Below are 19,698 nucleotides of genomic sequence, written 5' to 3' on the forward strand. Positions count from 1 at the left end.
GGGCCCAATGCAATTGACAAAATTAGATCGCGGGCCGCACCTGTGTATAACACAAGGTGATTTTATTTTGTTGCTTACCAAATATGCTTAACTATCAAGTAAAATTCGCATTTGATTCTAGTCTGGTCACATATTGCCAGATCGCAGAAACATAGCATCGGGCGCAGTAATCTGCTCAAAAACATGTAATAGTTGGATGCGTTTGTCAGTACATTGGAAATCCAAGCGTCTCTGCGGGCCGCACAACTTTTAATCAAGGGCAACATTTGGCCCGCGGGCCTCAGGTTGCACACCCCTGGCATTAATCAGCCGATACAAAGCATTCTTTGCAAAAAGTCTATGATACAAAATAAGAGTGGTTTCGGGCTATCTTGAGTTTCTTTATGTTTTATCACTTACATTAACAAAACGACGAATGTAAACTAAAGCGATGAAGCCTAAATTTCTTCCTAACACAATTATTTGCTGTTGAGATTATTATCACCTACAAAATCCCACAAATGTCCAAACGGCAAAATAATTGTACGGGTGATGGAAAATCCAGCCATAAATCCACCAACTGTCCATTAACTTTTGCCCTTTGTCTGATTTTAACGGTAACCTTTGACCTGATTTTGGTGAAATATCTTCGACTTAAAATTACTTTTCAATTTAAATGATTTTAAAGCACTCTTAAGTTTGAATTGTTTGGGGCGAGAGCACATTAGAAACTCCCCTTTCTAGGGCATAACATTATACTGGTTTCGGTGTTCAAGCAGTTAAGCAGTTTCATGTGGACGGTCAGCTGTGGTTTTAACAATGGTAACAACTTTTCAACCCCCAAGTTAGTTAAGCAAGTAATAAATTATGAAACAGTTAACTTAAAAATCTCGCATGCAAATGTGAGTTGTTATGCCAGTTTGTTTACCAACAACGTATGGAATCGCAATCAATACTATTGCCTGTAAAATTTACATAGCTTAGAGAAAGATTTTACGTAGATAGCACAGTAAAGTCCTGAAAAGCCTAATGATGAAACTATACGCAAAAAACAAGTGTTGGGCATACTTTTCAAAACTTGCCGCTCCTTTGACACCGAGGCTGAAGAGTAAGATCGTTTAAAGACGTTATTAATCACCCTGTAAATGCAAGCGGCGTGAAAGGCACAACTTTGTTATACAACTTGAATGCATATGGGTCTGTTGAAATACAATTGTCGGTAAGCATTGGTAACCAAAAATAAAACCGTACCCAACTTCGTAAAGAGTCTGTCATAAACGTAAACATGCGTGCCAACGTTTTGTGAGTTTGAATGTTTTCTACTTGAATAAAAAGCTACCAGTTCTAGCAAACATTTTTGGTGTCAAGACATGTTTTCTTTTGTTTTAGCACCACTAATAAGACCTTATGCACTTGGAGTTTTACGTGACAGAATTAGGCTTCGCTTAACCGGCCATCACTTATAAAAGATACTCCAAAAAAGCCACATAGGGAAGGTATAGTACAACGATAATTAATCGTGGTTTATTTGATGCAAATTGCTTCAGCGATGGATGGCAATTCGATACCTTGGGTGCCACATGTAGACGACAAGTGCCTATCCCCCTTGGTAAGTTGTTTGCTTGTAATTTGAACGCCGAGCGTCGCCCGTCTTCCGAGAAAAGCTCCCATTCATCAACCAGATAAGCAAAACGACTAGGGAAGGAAAATCTTCATCGGACGTGAAAGCCTGAAAACGTGCGACTTAAGTCCATTGAACTGCTGAGAGCTGCGTTGCTATTATGGTGTTAGTTTTGTTTCTCAGTTGTTTGTAGTTTTAACATCTATAATGGGAAAGCTTGATTTCGACTGTCAGGCAGGGTACAGCATGTAAGATCAGACAAGCTTTCGTTTCAAATTTAAAATTTACCTGCCGTAACTTTTACCAACTTTTCACCTACGCCGGGTATTAGAAAAACAAAATAGATTATTGTATATTCGGTAGTTATCTTATAATCTTATAGTATCTTCATAGTTTGTCTCTTTACTAAATTCTTTAGTAATTTCTAAGCCGGCTGTGTATAGTGTGATCGTATGTAATTTACCATAATGTGCAACTATCACAATTACGTCGCCTAATCCGGTAATGATATTTGAAGTCTAAAGCGTTTAATGGCGCAGTATGTGCATTATTTACCATATTTCTCTGCGGCCAAGTTGTGAACGTGCCGACAATCATGCCATAAATATGTTGGGGATTTTTCGGCGGAAGATTGCTCGCTGGTGAAAGTTGCATATAGCCATGCAATGCATTGTTGTTTTTAGCGGGCGTTGAGTAAGAAAGTGACTGCTGCAAGTCTTGTGCGCTAGTTGTTGTTTAAGCGAATCACATTGATAAAAGGTATAATGTACGTCCAAAATGTGTAAATGTTGTTATAATGGACCTGTATAGGACGTCGAAACGTCGGAATAAAATCACATTTGCCAGAAGAGCTCTTTAAACTTGATACTATGTCTGGCAGCAATAGCTTATATGTTGTTATAATGGCTTGATTTGTGTTACTTTCAGCGACCATTTCAAACCTTTGGCAGTTTGTTATTGGCACGGCTGTGCACAGATTGCTGAATTCCCTGTTATCGGTAGCAATCAATTGGATGTCAGCTCACAAACCCTATATTTTGCATTGTTGGAACGAGTCATGGTGAAAGCAAAAACATTTAAGTTAGAACCAGTGACAGAAACATTTCACAACTAACTTGAAACTGTTGAGTTTTCAATGTACAAATTTTGTGGGTTCGGTTTGATTTGAAATCAGTTGCAAAACGGTGTAAATAAATCAAAGTAAAAAAAATTGCCAAAACGATTTTCAAACAACATCGACTTGACATTAAATTTGATTTAGTAACAACGCTTATATTGGTGAACGTTTTGTTTGCGTAACTTACAGATTCGTTTTAGTTAGTGTCGTCGGCATAAACGACGGAAACAGTTATTCCGCTTGAATTCCCGTCATCAGCATGACGTAATAGATTTACTTTAATAGAATTATCGTTGTCGGTTGTCGAGTCAAGTGTGTATGCTTCCTTTGTTTACAGTGGAAACCTGAACACCAACTTGTATTGTGTATATCGTTATAGTTCTATCAAAGACTAGTTCATCTTTCTATTTACCAAACTGCAATCTGGTGCTTGTAACCTCTTTGTACCAGGTAAATGTTTAATGCATACCATTTTCTCTCACCATGGTTTTTTTCCTAAACAGATATAAATAATACTGTTATATAGCGAAATTTATGTATTTTAAAATCTTTTGAGAAATGACTTTTGAGAAAAACGTAGGTTGATTATCTAGTCTTCATCCACCAAGCAACGAGTTTGGTGATTCTATTTTTAAGTTTAAAATACAAGTATTGCTGGTTCTTGGATTTTTTGTGTAACACCTCTTTGTATTCAATGGTGATAAGCGGGTTGTTGTTTAATTTGGCCAACCGACCGCTGACTGTTTCTTACGTTATTTTTTCTTACACACAAGACATATTTTTCCGCGCCTTTGTTAACCGTCTTGCATAGCTAATTGTTTATGTTTGTATATGTTGCAATCTTTTAATAGCGATTAAAAGTTAAAGGATAAATTTGTGTTAAAAGTAAGAAAACGTTTCGATTAGCCGCTAAACCACTTCATGTTTGCTGATACCGCAACGTTGCATCATATTCAGTGCTCTGATTGCGTTTCGTGTTCTGATAGCAGCTTGTGAGCGGTAGTCGTATCATGCGTGCATTGAAACCTAAAGTATGTCGTGAGCATTAAAATCGGCATTTGTAAATGCATTGCAGCTGAAGCAGCAGCAGCATCTCAATTGACCCGAATTTAGCTACTGAAGCGGATACACCCGGTCGCTATAACAGTCTTGTGTTTGCAGCAATACTCCAGCTATACGAGGTGGTTGCATTAATAATTGAACCAAGTTACAATTGAGTAACATGTTTTATTGATTCAATTGCTTGGATTGTGTTGTATTTTTACAGAGCATGGATTTGTGGATAACCGCGATTGAGTTTAAGCGATTGTTTTCACGTAAAATAAAAATGAAGAATATTGTTTGCACACACGACTCTTAAACAAGTTTTTATCAAGCTTTCATGTTTTCCGCTCAATTTCGAACATTAAATACCGTATTTGAAAAAGGAAATAAACGACAATGTCAAGCTTAAACCTGACATGTTGATTTAATTTTGCGGAAAAAACGCTTCACGTATAATGCAATAGAAATTGATTGCCAAAATTTGTAGATGCGAATCTGAATTCCCCCAAATTAAGATTTGTTTACATTGTAAGCCGTGATCCTGTTTGTCCTCTATTGATTTGAATGCAAGCAATAATGTGTTCCACCTACAAGTGGAATAAACTAACAATACATTTCACGAAACTACTTTATGTTATTCAAGTCATTTTTTGTTGGCATTGCGAAATTATTCTTTTGCGAAGTTAGTTCTGTAGATTTAATTGGTCTATGGTTCTGATGCCGACTGTGACGTTTGGACAGCTCTATACGACTCGCATATCCTCTCAAGCACAATCGAAAAGGTCTTAGAAAGGAAAAGCAACTCGCAATCAATGCAGTTCGAGTTTGGCGGAGGAAAGGCAAAAGCCTAAGACGTCTTTGGTTGGTTTAAACAAATGCCAAAAGTATTTTTTTGACAATGGAGTTTTATATTTGAAAAGCAAACAGTGTGAATAGAATATGAAAACAATTGCAGTAAGGTTTTAGTTTTTCGCGGTAATGCGTTATTGCTGTGTCTATCTTGTGGTAACTGCATTGAAATCAGGCTAATTGGAAAGACGTATTTAAAGCGAGGAATCTTGGCATAAACCGAATGTAAGAAATATTTTGGGGAAAGACTGTAGTGTTTTTTAAACGTTAGTATATTTTAGCATGTTTAAGCAATTTGGTACAGTCAACCGTTGCAAGTAATGTTTAACCAAGACATGTGAAACGAAAGCTACAACATTGAAAACAAAAATAAATCAAATAAAAAAATCGGGCACCATTTTATTTGATATAGGTCCTGGTGATCTGCAATAGGGCTTGTTGTGTAGGAATTTGTCACTAAAAACAGGTTTATGACTAAAAATCCATCCTTGTTTATGACCATTATGAGGAATCGATAAAACTTCAATATTTGCTTCGCAGTTTGTAAACTTCGTTCGAAAGTGGTGAGACGTCTGATGTGACGTCATTGTTCGTGTTTAGGCATCGGAAATGCGACCAGTGGCATCCGTCAGGTCACGAACACGTGTTAGTCGTCTCATGTAAAGAAATATATTCAGTCTAGCAGACGTATTATCCTACCCAAAGGCCAACAGCAAAACCTGGTGGACCTTTGGGCAGTGGGTATACGCGTTTGCTCGTTGTATACCCTTGCACGCCTTCGGCCGTCTCCTCTGGCCGCACACTTTGCAATGCTGGCGCGCAAGGCAAGAAACTGCAGATTAAGGAAGTTATAGACCAGGCTACTGCCATCAGGAAGCTCGCTGTGATACCAGGTCTGCTAACAGCGAGCCTCGAGGTTTTCGTAAGCACACTGGTTTTAAATGCAGTTTCAGTTGCTGTTACTGCGGTCTGTAACGGTTTGCGATATTTTTGGACAACTCTAAAACATTTCTAGCTATGTTTTGTAGATATGTAGCCTTTATAGCACCGAGCTTGCAGTCTTGCACACAGCATTAATACGTATTTTTTTGAGTAAAAAAGATAAAAAATGCAGGTTGTGCTTTAAATTGCGTCAACGAAAAAATTTCTTAACAAGCTCAGTTAAGCACGAGAGTTTTTTTCCATTTTCGTATTAGTTTTCTTAACACGAAGTTTTGTTTGTGTTCAGATTTTTTTAGCAAAACTAGGATCAGCAGTGAAGTTATTGTTTTTGGTGTAAAGCTAAGCATGCAGCTGAAACAGTCACTATGACAGAATCAAACGGACAATCGCCACAACAAACGAGCGTATTTATCGCTCAACCACCACAAGCAGGTAGGACTTATAATGTTGTGTTGCATGCTTTTAAAGTTTAATGTAGGACCAATATGATCATATTGTTTCATTAAGTAACAATGCTTTTTTTCCTGTTTATACCTTCAAAATTGCTTACAATCTCGCAAAACATAGCCCACATCAGTCGGTACCTTTGGTATGTAACTATGTCATACTCTGGAAGCGCGTTTACAAACCAGTTAATGCAGTCGGCCCTGATGGAATTGGATTTATATTCCTCAAATGTTTAAGCGATTATGCTACTCTATAACCAACCGCATGAACTTATTTATTGCGTAACAAACGAAAGGCCAAATTTACGCTTGACTGCACAAAGCTAGTCCACTTAAGCGTTTAAAAGTTAAAACCTTGTTAGTATTAATCCCGAATCGTGATATTTTTCATACGATTTAGATCATAAAGTGAGCGACAATCTACTTTCACCGTCGGCTTCAATCAAAACCCCAAGAAACTTTTCATATCGCAACGGTTCCAAAAAAATCTTTCTAATTCTCGGCGTTGTACTTATTCTTGTGCTGGTGTTGGTAATTGTTGTGCTTCTTGTCACACTTCGAACAGGTAAGCTCCACGTGACAGCTGTCAGAATTACAAGCAGAATTTATTTGTGCTGTTTTACACTTGTTATAGTTTAACGTGGGTTTTTTACCTCACTTAACAACCGTCACACGATCGATTGGGGGGATTTTACAAACCGTTATTAGACTGTTGCTATAAAGTGACATTAGAAATCCGAATGATTCATTGCCTTAATCTTACTCGCAACAATTGCTAAGGCTAAACAAGGTATTGTATACATTGTGTGTGTGGTATTAAATATACTTGTTTATTCGAAAATCTAAACGGCGTAGATAGTAGACTAAACTACCATATAGTTTGTGGCACATGTTTTTCGGTGATGTAATTTGTAACTTTAAACTACTGAACGTTTAGCGATCAACAAATTTTTGAACAGAGTAGCTTCGTTAGTTGTCACTATGCATTTATGGTGAAAAAGTGTGGTTTCATTTTAGGACGATTTAAAATCAAAACAATCAATCAAAATGTAAACAGCTTAAATTTAATTTAGGTGGTGGTGCATTTAAACTTTTAAAGTTTAAAAGAACAGCCGGTGTCACTTGTTATTAATCCTCCTGCTTTTGTCAGTTTTTAGAGTTTTTCATGTACATTGTTTTACAGTCCCACCCAACAATGCAACAGAAACGGAACAAAACAGACTGTCATCGTTTTGTAAGGGATCTAATGATTCTGCATACACCACTATCGGTAAGTGTGTGCATGTGAGCTGTTGCTAAAACGAAAAATATATTGATTTGATTATTTTGCGAATGCGAGGTTGATTTAAAAAATTCCAAAGTACAAATATGCACCCAAATGTTAAAAAGCGATTTTTGGTTAGTGTTCGGTCTTCGTTTCGACACAAAGTGAACACTATATTGCCCTACCATGCCCTTTTGCAATCGCTTAAACACTGATAAGTTCGCTTCACGTGTCGGAATTGTGTTTCTTCTAGAGAGCTATCATTCTTCATTCAAACACGCAAGCGGCATGTAATAATTTTGATGTCTGCAATGCAACGAGGAAGCGTATTGATGATGCTGATTACGTCACGATACGCAATCAAACATATTTGCCCACGGCATGAAATAATTATCTTGTAGTGATCACAAAAGTCCATTAAGAAATTCGCACATTTTCAAACTGAACTTTAAAATGGGAAATAATATACATTCTTCGACATTGATTTAAGAAAAGTCATCTTTTTAAATCGTTACTCGTTTTTCCATACATGACAAAAATGTTACAATTCGCGTGTCGGCATTTAATTAGACAGTAAAATCAAAAATGCACTTGTCGTTTAATGGTTCTGGTTGAATGAACAGCACAAGTCGTAGAACAGTATTCCTATTTTCACACCGACATTTTTGTGTGGTGTCTCGTGTAAAGGATGCGAGCTAGTCAGTCGCTTTTTATTTCACAGACGAAGCACATTATAGCTGTCTCAAATTTACAAAACGGTAAAAATCCAGCATAATAGACATTTAGCGACACTACGCCAAACTTTTTGCGTATTTGTTATTGTCGTCCAGATGAGTTGAGATAACATGCGCTGACCGCCAACAACACTGTCCACGTTCCTGTTGCTTCCGTTTCTCATGTTTATTTTCTCTCTGTTCATTACATGAGTGTACAACCCACCGACCCCCTAGGCGTGAAGTCAGCCAGGTCTTCCACGCATATCATCATCCAGTGCTGACCGAATAGGGGTTATATGTTATATAACGGGCTGTTACTTTCCTATGACAATAAAGTCAGGTTTGCGGTGAAATTACCCATAAAGTCGCAGTCTTCCCATGATTACGGTTCTCCACATTAACATCATCCAAAACCTCAAGCGAGTAAACACAAACAATCGGTGTACATAATATTTTCTCAGAATATGTATTTCACCATTTTTTTGCCTGTGACACTTTCACCGAACCAAAGTTAACTTGTTAAATTTTTAAAATATTTTTACATTATAGTGGGAAAGAGTTTTGCCCCAAATCTATTATTTTATTGAAATAAAATAGTTCTAATAAACTGTACAATCAAAACTTAATCATGGCGTTTGTCAGTGCAGTGCGGCTGGCCTAATCATCATGACGTTTGCAAACTGATCCATAGTAGCGTTTCTGAAGTGAAAGGCTTACGAATCAAACAACGTAACAAACTATACGCAACTTTTTCAACTAAACGGATTTGAGTTGGTTGCGTTTCACTTGTGGATAAAAAACATAACGACAAAATCTAGAAACTGAGTTATATATATCTTTGTGTATGCGGCTTTGTTTTGTTTAGAAAAGCGGTGTACATACATATGACCCTTAACGGTTTTAGGACAGTCTTGCTAATTTATTACACGACAAAGTCAAACATTGTAAAACACAACCCGGTAGGATGTCATATACTGCAAGCTCCCTAAACTTCGCCCATGTAAGCTAATTCGACGCAAGTTGGTTTGGGACTTTTCCAAAGGATCAAATGTTTCCTTAACAAACTGCAATTAAAAATACCCGGATATCGCTCACGACGTTAAGAAAAATGACCCCATTTAGTTTGGGAAGTTTTGTTGGAAAGTTGCGTTGAATGTCGTAGCATTTAGGATGCTGTGCATGTGATCGCGTTTGTTTCGGTTGGCCATAAATTACTTTCGTTATCGGAACGCAGCCAAAATACTGTGATATTCGTGCCGAATTTTCAGTTACATGAATTAAAAAAAAATTATTCATTTGACAACTTGTGCAAAGCATTCGTTTTACATAACAACACTTGGTCGAAAATTTTCACTCAAAAAGTTGCGCTCCGTTAGTAAACATATAGCTTCAAGACGGACCATGACTCCGTACAGGCATAGTAGTTTCATGTTAAGGGGGTGATTGTATCACTCCTATAACGCCCGATGTTTGGCGTAAACTGCGGTGTCATAGAGGTCAGAAAGAAGAAATAACCACACAAAACGCATTTTCGTTTCATTTCTCATTGAAAAGACGAAGCAAACCATGCAATGACGCAAACTCACGACACTCGGTAATCACAAAACAACAACTTAACACCCAGGCTATTATTTCTAGAGTTGATTCAGATCAGTGGTTCTTTTTTGTCGTAACGGCAAGCACTCGTAGCCCAAGCTAAATATAGCCTATATCTGTTACTGAATATGCCTTTGCGAAACAGAACCTGGAGTTAACAACCAAAAGTAATTGTTTTCTTGCGAGAGTGTTCCCACAACAACATGCAGGGTGGATTTTGTTCAGTTTTGTAAGATTACCGCGCATGGAAACGTTTCAAGGGCAATTCATTAGGTCACAAACAAGACTTAAACAATAATAAAGTTGTGCGCGAACAATACCCTCTTTTGTTACTTGAAAATGAAATAAAGGACCACTTCTCGCCAGTTGTCACAGGAGAATCAATAAAATCATTTATCTGTCAAATGTTTGCTTATGCAGTTGCAAGATCTCATATTGTATAAGATAATAAAAATACTTTTGCTCCTCGCGGTCCCTCAGAAATCGCTTGGCGAACCTCATTTTGAGAGCAGCTGATTTAGATATGTTTTTTCCTTTTATTGCAGCTGTTGAATAAAAACAGTCACATTGATTTTTCTTTGTTGATACCAGGTTTAACGTACGGGTTACATCACCGATGTTCTGCACAAGTGAACGTTACCTCAGCCTGCTCCGACTCCACGAAGGTGTCTTGGAAGTTATTTGACGGATTTACAACGGGTAAACAATTTGTAACGTTTGAAACACTACCGTTAACCAAGAAACAGGCTATTTTTTCGTTTTTTGATGTGGTTCCCACCAAAACAAACAATTTTATTTCTTGCTTATATACTAAAGTTTACTAAACCATACAATGATCATTTAAATTTGGTCTTTTATCAACTTACATGTCATACACCCAGAGTTTAAATCTTTATTTACAAACCACATGTAAAAATTAAAGTTAATTTCCTCCTCTCAAGTTTAAAATTGCCCGTTTAAGTCCTAACATTAAGATGAAAACAATATTTAGGTACACAATTCACGGTTTTAAAGATTCTAACCAGAAACAAACAAGCCAATATATTTGCATAAAGCATGACGTTTCGACATCAACTTGTGTCATTCTCAAATGAATAAATCTAAAAACAAACAGCGCGTAAAACCAGTAAAAGTATAGTAAAAAAGGCAATAAACACAAGTGCGAAAGGCAGGTTAAAACAGGGGTGTCAAACTCGCGGCCCGTGGGCCGCATGCGGATCTCTGCACCAAGCTGGAAATTAATCTGGGTTTTGGGGACGTCAATAGATGGTATATGTATATATGAAACCTATTTCTTTACATCTGTAATTTTAAATAAAAAACCAGCAGGTAATTGGCGGCTGTTGGTGAAATAAGGATCTGCATTACGGCCGTCGTAGCGAATAGGTTGTTTAAGTGTATAAAACTTGATTAAAAATCACATGCGGCCCTCGGCTTAATTTTCAAACCGCGAACCCCGAACCCCACGAGTTTGACACCCCTTGGTTAAAACGTAAAGATAACGGCGATAAAAAGTCGCGTGTTAAAAAGGTATAATGGGGTCGAATTTTGGTCTACATTTATCTCGGGGCTGTGTTCCTGAATGTTGAGTTATTCCCAAATTACTGGTTTTACGCGCTGCTTGTTTTTAGATTTATTCATTTGAGAATGACACAAGTTGATGTCGTAACGTCATGCTTTATACAAATATTTTGGCTTGTTTGTTTCTGGTTTCTGTTGTATAAAAGAATTAATTATCATGGGGTTTTGGTTATATCTTCAAAATTCTCTACACTTGCAAAAGCAACACGTTTTGTTCTACGCTTTATCTATGTCGATTACGATTCGTACAGAAGGAAAGCGGGCATTGGAACTTACTATGATCTATGACAAAGTCTACATGTCGATTCTCGTATCTCCAGTCTACTGGCTGCGTCAACCGACATGCACTCTGCAATTTTCATACAACTTCACCGATTCATCCTCGAACGTCTACCTTATCACTTCCAACGATTCAATGCAACTCACCACTGTGATGTCAACGGGCTGTACCTACGGCCAGGACTCAATGGCGCTAGTCCCCGTACGAACCCCTTTTCGTATTGTGGTTGTTTCGAATTCCACAGTATCCCTTGGTGCGTCACAGTTCTCTATGACTTCACACCCATGTGCCGGGTTCGAGAGCATCGCGCTAGAGCCACAAAAAACTGCGACACCCGAGTTTACAAAAGTGAAGCTGTATGATACAAGTGTGTGTTCGCTGGAGATTATCAACCAAACCGCGGTGGGTTGGAATTTGTTTTGTGTCAAGATAAAACTAAGTAGAACGGTAGTTGGAAAAAATGGCATGCCCTAAATTGGTCTGTTCGCTACTTTACGTGCCGCAATGTTCAGAAATGTTAACAAAGATTGGAAACATATGTTTCTAGAGAAGTAAACTTTGTCGTAAAATATCAAAAACTGGCTACTCGTCAATCAACCTGAACATAAAAATATCTGAGTTCATTACATGTTGTATACATTACCTACTACACTGAAAGTCTTAAAGTAAGTTGTGCGTCCCAGGTTGGCTGCGCTTGGTGGAATGTTTACGGCATTGACAACGGCGACTTCAAGAGGATGGACACGCATGCTTGCGTCGAGGCGGGAGTGGGGGTCAAAAGCGGTGCGTCACACTTCATCAGTTTCGAACCAAGATTTGTGACGTCACACGCCCTCTTGGTGTCGCCAATTATGACGAACGGTGCCGATCACGTGATTTTCTCATTCTGGTACCTTTTCCAATGCGAGCATCTGCTACTTCGTGCATATCTGGTTCCGGTCACCAGTGATAACGTCACAGGAAGCGATGACGTCATAGGCAGTGTTGACGTCAGCCAAATGGTGTTGGAACTTCGCGACTTAAAACCTGTAAGAAAATGGACCCATATTATTACCAACTTGAGACCATCAAAACAAATAAAAGGATTTCAGGTTTGTATATTTTGCTTTAATTTTACCTAATAAACAATCTTAAAAACATCTTGTTTGCCGCGGATCACCAACTATGCGTGTTGGATGTTCGTAGATGACCAATTCGGTGTCAAGCAAGTGTAGTCTTATTACAGACTATTTGCACAAAACCGTTGATACATTTTCCGGCGAAAAATTGCAGTAAATCGTAGCATGCAAAAACATAAAAACAGTACTTGGAACTGGAAGTAACACGCACGCAAGCAATGGACGACCCAGTAAAGCATATATTAGCTGTCAATCATATTACGTTCTCGGAAACTTCTCAAAACAATGCTTTCTTATGAGTCAGGAAGCTATTTCAAAACTTCCACGAAATCAGCCTATGTTTGCCATCAAGCTACCTCAATTACTCCTAACCAATGTAACGCCCAGCACTACTGCAGTGCCATCTCTTCTTAACTCGCCTTGCAATAATTTTTTGATTTGCCTAATTTACTGTTGTTGTTTTTTGTCTTTTATAATTTTCGGAAAAAGTAAAATGCGGCCAATCCTATCTCTTCTCTATCGCAAAATAGTAAGCATTGTGAACTGTTTTTTTAAAGATTTTTATTCAGAGACTGTGTCGTAATTTTAATATTGCAACACCTAGATGCAAACAGTATAAACCTTTTTGTAGGTCGTCATTGAGGCCAACGGAACAAGCAAATCAAACTGCACCCAATATTATTGTAACAATGCCAAGAACGTCGACAGCACACAGCCCACAGTTCCACTTATCGCCCTTGATGACCTCACATTGGAATCAGTCAGAGAGCAGTGTCACGTGACAGGTACAAAAACGACGATAAAAGGAGGAGGTTGGAAAAATCGTAAAACTACCCGCAAGAGATTAAAGAGATTAGGATTTCCGTAACAAAAGTAAAACAAACGATTTCAAGGAGATTTTACATATTTTAAACAGAGTACATTTGACTTTCACTTACGCAAAACGCTAACCTTTTACAAAAAAATTAGACTGCAAATTTAATCTAGAAATTTTAAACATAAACATTACTGCCAATGTAGTGGTGTATAAAGAATAAATCGTTCAGACGTTTCGACAATCTCTGTTGTCATCATCAGTGCATCCTTAATCTAGAAAGTTAGTGTGTTAATACTGTTGTCAGTGGTCTTATTTTCTTTGCAAATAAGTTTGCTTTTACAATAGGTCGCAAGTTATTAAGGATAAACATAGTTTACTGAGTGTTCGTGAAACTACGGATAAAAACAAAAGATAGAAATACACTTGTTACAAATAACAACAAACACATATTTCAAGACGTCGTTCGATCAAATAAGGACAAATCTGAGAAATATACGTTGTCAGTAGCCCTGGTATATGGAAGTGATAACATGGATCACCCTGTTTGCAACTATCAACTAAATTCGACATGCCTAAAGTTTTTTGCCACCAATTCTTGGTGTCAATGTGCCATTTTGCGTTCGATTGATTTGTTGCGAATAAGTCAAAAGATATTAGACAATTGGAATCGATTTTGTGTCTATAGGAAGTCAACTCACACACTTACCCATCCTAAATAACTAAAAGGCCTTTACATCGATTTTTGCTTTCCATGCGTCCAGAATAAAAATCGATGAGAATTTAGACCTCTCCACTTCAATGTATGACTTATTTTTTTATTCGTTTTGTTTTGATTCCTGCGAGTAGTGCGAGACCTATATCCCTGCGTTCATTTAAGTACCACGTCAACACTTTGTTGCATTGAATTGTGACTGATACATAGCACGGCTCATCTAAATATGATCTGCCAATTGTATGCCTGCACAATTTTTTTTTATCAGCGTGAAAAGCCCAATTGTTTAATATTACGATACAACCGAAATAGTGTAGGCCTTAACAAGATTTTGATTCTTTCTGGAAGCAAATAATTGCGTAGCTTTCGGATTCCGAAAAACTTGATTTGCTAATGACCGAATTGTAATGACTGTAAAAGGTTGATATCAAAACTGCCCCGGTATTGTAAATATTAGGGTGCAACCGTACTTAACTATAACCTAAGTCTGAATTCATAAATACGGTCGGAGCCTATCTTGAACTGCAATTTTCCTGAGGATCTCGTCAGACCAGCTAATGGAAATTGCCTTTTACATTGCCAAAACCACTCTAGACGAGTAGCGATAGAGTTTTCATAAAACATTTCATTAATATATTGTACGTTACAGACCCAAACGGCACGGTAGAGTTGGATTGCAGCTTTCAACTTCCTACCGGTAAAGGTACCATGTGTTTGTGGAATACCGTAAAACCAGAGTTTCCGCCCCCTTTTCGCTTGCCGGACTTTTACAACTACGAATGGAAACCGATCAATAGAGTTGATGACGACCAGAACGACCATGGACCAGTGACAAGGCACCTCGAAGGTAGTTTTTAGTGCATATTTTTGCAAAAACGATGGTTTCAAAAACTAGAATTTGGATTGCATTTGCCGCCAATTTTAAGTTAACTCGACCATAATGGTTTTAAATATTCTATTTTTTTCTAATTTTTTTATGTCATAAGATCGTATATCTACTGGTACATTAAAGTCCAGTATGATTTTTTACTTTTTCCATCAGCATTAATTGTACCCAACATGGCGTCGGTGTCTGTTATTAAGCCGTTTATGTTTCCTGTATATTTAATTGATCGCACGCAGTAAGCGTACGAAAAGTCTACATACATATCTATCAATCCCCGCCGCATAACAAAATAATTTCACTACATTCGTTTCCGTTGCAGTATGTTGCCTTATGCGGCTGTGTGTGACCTTCAAAGTTGAAAACTGTTGTCTCATATTTTTAGGTCGCGGTCACGTTTTGTTGTTTGACGCCACTGGACAACAAGAAGGAATATTCTGGAGTCCTTTGATTGTTTCCAACCAAAGCTGCTCTTGCAAGCTCAACTTTCTCTACATACTGCGAGGAAATCGAGTAAGATTTTATTGTAGTTCAAGCCCAAAAAATATATGTTCCTGGTTCGTTGCATGTACACTTTTTTTGTAAAGACCAACCGACATTATATGAAATGGTTGTGCAGCATTTGGCAATTTCGCGCTACAGATTAGGTTGTGTCGAAAATTATTTTGCAGGCCGGAATAAAACAATGAACTTTTAGTGCATACAAATTTCCATCATGAAGTTGATGTAGTTAGAATTTTAGGACTGTTTTTTTTCAAATAAAGTTCTTCCGTACGAAAGATATGTAATCAATGACAATTATTTGGGTTACAATGTCCAACCTTCCATTCTATGAATTATTCGCTTCCTTAGTAAATCGCCAACGGACCTATACCGGGTGCGGTTTTGCCTATTTGTTCTCGTTTTGGAAATGCAGAAATGGGTGTAAAAATGCACGCACGAAGTTCCACTAATTAGCGTATTCTTTAACCTTCATTGTTTTTTAATGTTGCGGTTTAAAAATCAAATGCTATCCTACGTAGGGAAATGAAGCAACTTCTTTCCACAACCATGTCTAAAACTTTTTTTCTTGTTTAGGCTCCACGACTGAGCATCAACTATGTGCTGGGCAACGTTGTTCACGGACCTGGAGGTCCTGCTCAAAACTTACCACGACAGCTGAAATGGTCGACTCACGGACACCAAGACGATAATTGGATCTCTGAGACGGTTGTTCTCAATTTCGAAGCAGACGTAGTTTTCACGCTCGAGTTTTTTGTTGAAAAACCAGGGGATGGAACTGCTGACGCAGCGTTTGATGATATTTCATTCCACGGCTGCGGTGAGGCTAAATAAACTCTTTTGTAACTTTTTGTTATACTACACCATATGATATATGTTTTTGGAATTTTGAACCGAGCAGCATCAGGGCACGAACCTAAAACCTTAAGTTTAAAAATCGACTCGAACCTAAATTTGTTTTCAAAAGTTGGGCCTAAATCAAGCCAGTTTCATGTCAACTTAAGCACGAACCCGACCAGCATAACTATCAAGAAAAGTTCAGGCCGACTTGTGAGCAAATATGCCACAATGAGCAATTATCTATATACATTTCGATTACACAATGAAAAATACGGTAGAGCTACTAACACAGTAACTCGCGCCAGCCGCACATTTAGCTAATTTTTAATAGGTGGCGTAGGGTCTTAATTATTTATTTAGCGGCAAAGGAGGGGTAGGATTGGAAAGATGTTTTTTTTAAAAAATACATCAGGAACTAAATGTCGAAGTTAGTTTCATTGAATTTTAATCATCATATACCTAACCCCACCCCAATATTTCTAACCGTAAGCATATTTTAATATATACCGTTTTCAATAGGGACTTGTGCTCTTTGCGCCACCTACCGTATATTAGATAAATGTGCGGCTGACGTGAGTTGCGGTGTTAGTAGATTTTCCGAAAAAGACAGCTTTGTTTGTAATTTTACAATGCTTTCAAATACTCACCCCTACAAAGGCATCAGTCAACAATATACAAATAAACAGTTCCCTGGAAACAATAACAAATACACTGAATGTGTATAGCTTTGAGCAGCAGGCTTGTGCTTCTAAGAAGAGTGTGATAAGCATTTCCGCTTTTCACGGAAAGGTTTTTAGTGATTCAGAGCCAAATTGTGCTAAGGAAACGCTTAAATTATCTTGAATCCCAAGATTATAAATGGTATTTTAAACTTTCGGACATACGGCTGTCACTTATTTCTTTGGCCTGAAAACTTAATAACTTCGGAAAGATAGTTTGTGTGACAGATGAGGCGACGTATGAATAATTGTTGTCTTGTCTTGTCAAATCGTCAATACAAAATTCTTTTTATAGTATCTTATGGTTGTCAAAACGAATGATTGGCACTAAAGATGATAAAACCGGAATTTGACGTCTTAGTTTGCAAACAAATCGTCAAAGCATATCCCTGTTTCTAAGAAGCCAAATCAAGATTAAATCTCTTGTCACAAATGATTTTCATCAGCCAAATAACCAGAGTGCCATAAAGTGTCTAGGTTATACAGGCGATATCTCGTCACCAGCTGCACTGATGAGAATGAGACCTTTTTGGCCGAAACAGTGTGCACTGCCTGCAAATAACCTTTTTCTTTTTATGTTTATTTTATGTTTAGATTTTTCAATTGTCAATGCAACGATGACAACACCTGCCACCGGTTGACCAAAGAATTTATCTGATTTACTATTTGCACATCAACATTTTCTACACTCAGTTTAGTTCAGTCTTTCCACTGACCTATTGCTTGACCTGGACGTCGATACGGTTGATTGATTCTGTGTTTATACGTTAAACTTTAACATTGCCGTTGTGCGTTCACCACACAGTGAATAATTTATACCTCATATGTTTTTATTGGGTCTGGTACGACGCAACCCTCGAAAATTGAATCACTTTGGTCTTCCTCAACACCATTTCTACTGAACATGGAACATTTAATGATAATCACCAACCCTGGATCTGGCAAGGGTCAAAGCCCTTTCGAGTCGTCTTACTAACGCCAGTCAAAACTTTTCGCTTTTTGATCAACCCTGCTTTTTAAGCAAAAACTTTTTCACCATTTTTGACGCTTTTATACTACTATTTAAAAACAAATGTTGTATCTGCTAAATAAACATCAAAAAGATGTCAGGAATTGCGCTTTTATCTATACAAAATCTTGATAACATGGTAAAATGCACAATCATAATTTTCGGGCAAAGATGCAAAATATAAATCACTGAGTTTCACCTTTTAAACGAAAGTAAATAAGCAGTCAAAATTATTAGCCGTTTTGTTAAACCCTTACGTGAACACAAAACTCAAAACATACCCACTGTAACAATACTTTCAAAGAATGTTGGACAAAACTTTTTTTCAATGTCGCTTACAAGTTCCAAAACCACTGTATGTAAATTTACCCTGTTAGCCTATACTTTCATTATCCTAATTTTTTTCTTCAAATTGACACCACAATCGGGCTTTTTTTTCAAGTGTTTAAATTGCAAAAAAAATCTGTACTTTTTCTGGGTCGTACTTTTCTGGGCCGACCCCGAAAGAGATGGGTTGAATCTTTTTGTACTTTTCATCTAAATCAAACACTTTTAGGTGGTGTGAATTACCTGGTAACAACATGGGGTCGTAAAACCTTAGCGTTTCTCAGGCACTTTTTGAGTGTCTGCGTACAAATATTACAATGTCTATTGCATCCATCACAATAAACTGTTTTCCCTTTGATGTTGGACTATCAAGATATTTTCACCGTTTGCAACAGGAATAAAACACTTGTAGCAAAAACTTGCGAGAAATTCATATCCCAAATTCTCGCCTGTACAGTGTATTATACTGAGTACATAGGCCTATGGTATTTCTTTGTTTGCATGCCTTGGATATAATGCGACTAAAAGTGTAGGCTATATTCGTGCTTTGCATCATCTTACTATCCAACTACTGCCCGATGTAGCCTACTATTTCTTTGTTTTAGGTGTTCGGTGTGATTTACACGTAATGCAAATCTGGTACACTTTAATTCAAATCTTCGATGTTATTCCCTACACTCCGCTACGTAGATTCTGCTTATTGTCCATATTGTGACATCTGTTTAAATGTGCCATGTATTTAACTTTAAGTTCTCGGGTAATACAAGATGATTGCGTTTCTTCTGCATCATATCGTATTTCTCGATTTTTGGCCCTTTATTTGCTTTTTAATTTTCTTAGCATGCCAATAAAAAACTCAAGGCGGGCAGCCTTTGAAATTCTTACTGAGAATAATATAGTGAGCATTGCAAGAATCTGCCCTCCATCAAACATCATCATCGACAATCGCTGTTTTGTCAAAGTAAATAACGTTTCATAATTGCACATAGTAACATCAAAGTACAGGCTACTCGGATTTGTTACAAAGCCCACGAAGCATCGCCCAGGCAAAATTTGGTTTACCAAACTGGAATAAAACAACGGTGTAGTTTGTAGTACGCTTGGGAAAACATCAAAAAGTTACCGATTTTTTTGCCACAAAACTGTTCAAAATAAAAATTTAAAATTAATTTCATTTTAAACGCATCGATTTAAAATGCTAATTGTTAAACCTGCAGATTCTAGTTGTACAAAACGTTTATTTTTAACACATAATAGAAATCATACGTATTGTATGATGTCTATTGTTTCCGCGCAGGGTGGATCCACAAAAAGGCAGGAGAAAAGTAGTTTTCTGA

The 19,698-nt window shown here is 37.5% G+C and overlaps 1 protein-coding gene and 1 long non-coding RNA gene across 3 annotated transcripts; one reads left to right on the top strand and one right to left on the bottom strand.

The window, feature by feature from the left end:
• The first annotated feature begins 5,843 nt into the window (after positions 1 to 5,843).
• Positions 5,844 to 19,239, top strand: LOC145233459 (uncharacterized). 2 transcript variants are annotated; one of them, XM_080098184.1, is made up of 11 exons: positions 5,844 to 5,984; positions 6,399 to 6,563; positions 7,182 to 7,268; positions 10,166 to 10,273; positions 11,407 to 11,837; positions 12,119 to 12,526; positions 13,185 to 13,338; positions 14,732 to 14,929; positions 15,351 to 15,478; positions 16,043 to 16,286; positions 17,620 to 19,239. In XM_080098184.1, the coding sequence occupies exons 1-11, from the start codon at positions 5,918 to 5,920 to the stop codon at positions 17,664 to 17,666; spliced, it is 2,037 nt and encodes a 678-aa protein (XP_079954310.1). In that variant the 5' UTR covers positions 5,844 to 5,917; the 3' UTR covers positions 17,667 to 19,239. The 2 variants fall into 2 exon arrangements, with proteins under 2 accessions (XP_079954310.1, XP_079954311.1); XM_080098185.1 differs by having other exon boundaries at positions 6,408 to 6,563.
• Positions 9,505 to 11,497, bottom strand: LOC145233460 (uncharacterized). The gene is made up of 2 exons (XR_013861105.1): positions 11,432 to 11,497; positions 9,505 to 10,119 (listed from the first exon to the last, which is right to left on the bottom strand). It is a non-coding gene; the product is annotated as an uncharacterized LOC145233460 (long non-coding RNA).
• Positions 19,240 to 19,698: the final 459 nt, after the last annotated feature.

This window comes from Phallusia mammillata, chromosome 6, assembly GCF_965637545.1.
Source record: "Phallusia mammillata chromosome 6, kaPhaMamm4.hap1.1, whole genome shotgun sequence".
NCBI lineage: Eukaryota > Metazoa > Chordata > Ascidiacea > Phlebobranchia > Ascidiidae > Phallusia > Phallusia mammillata.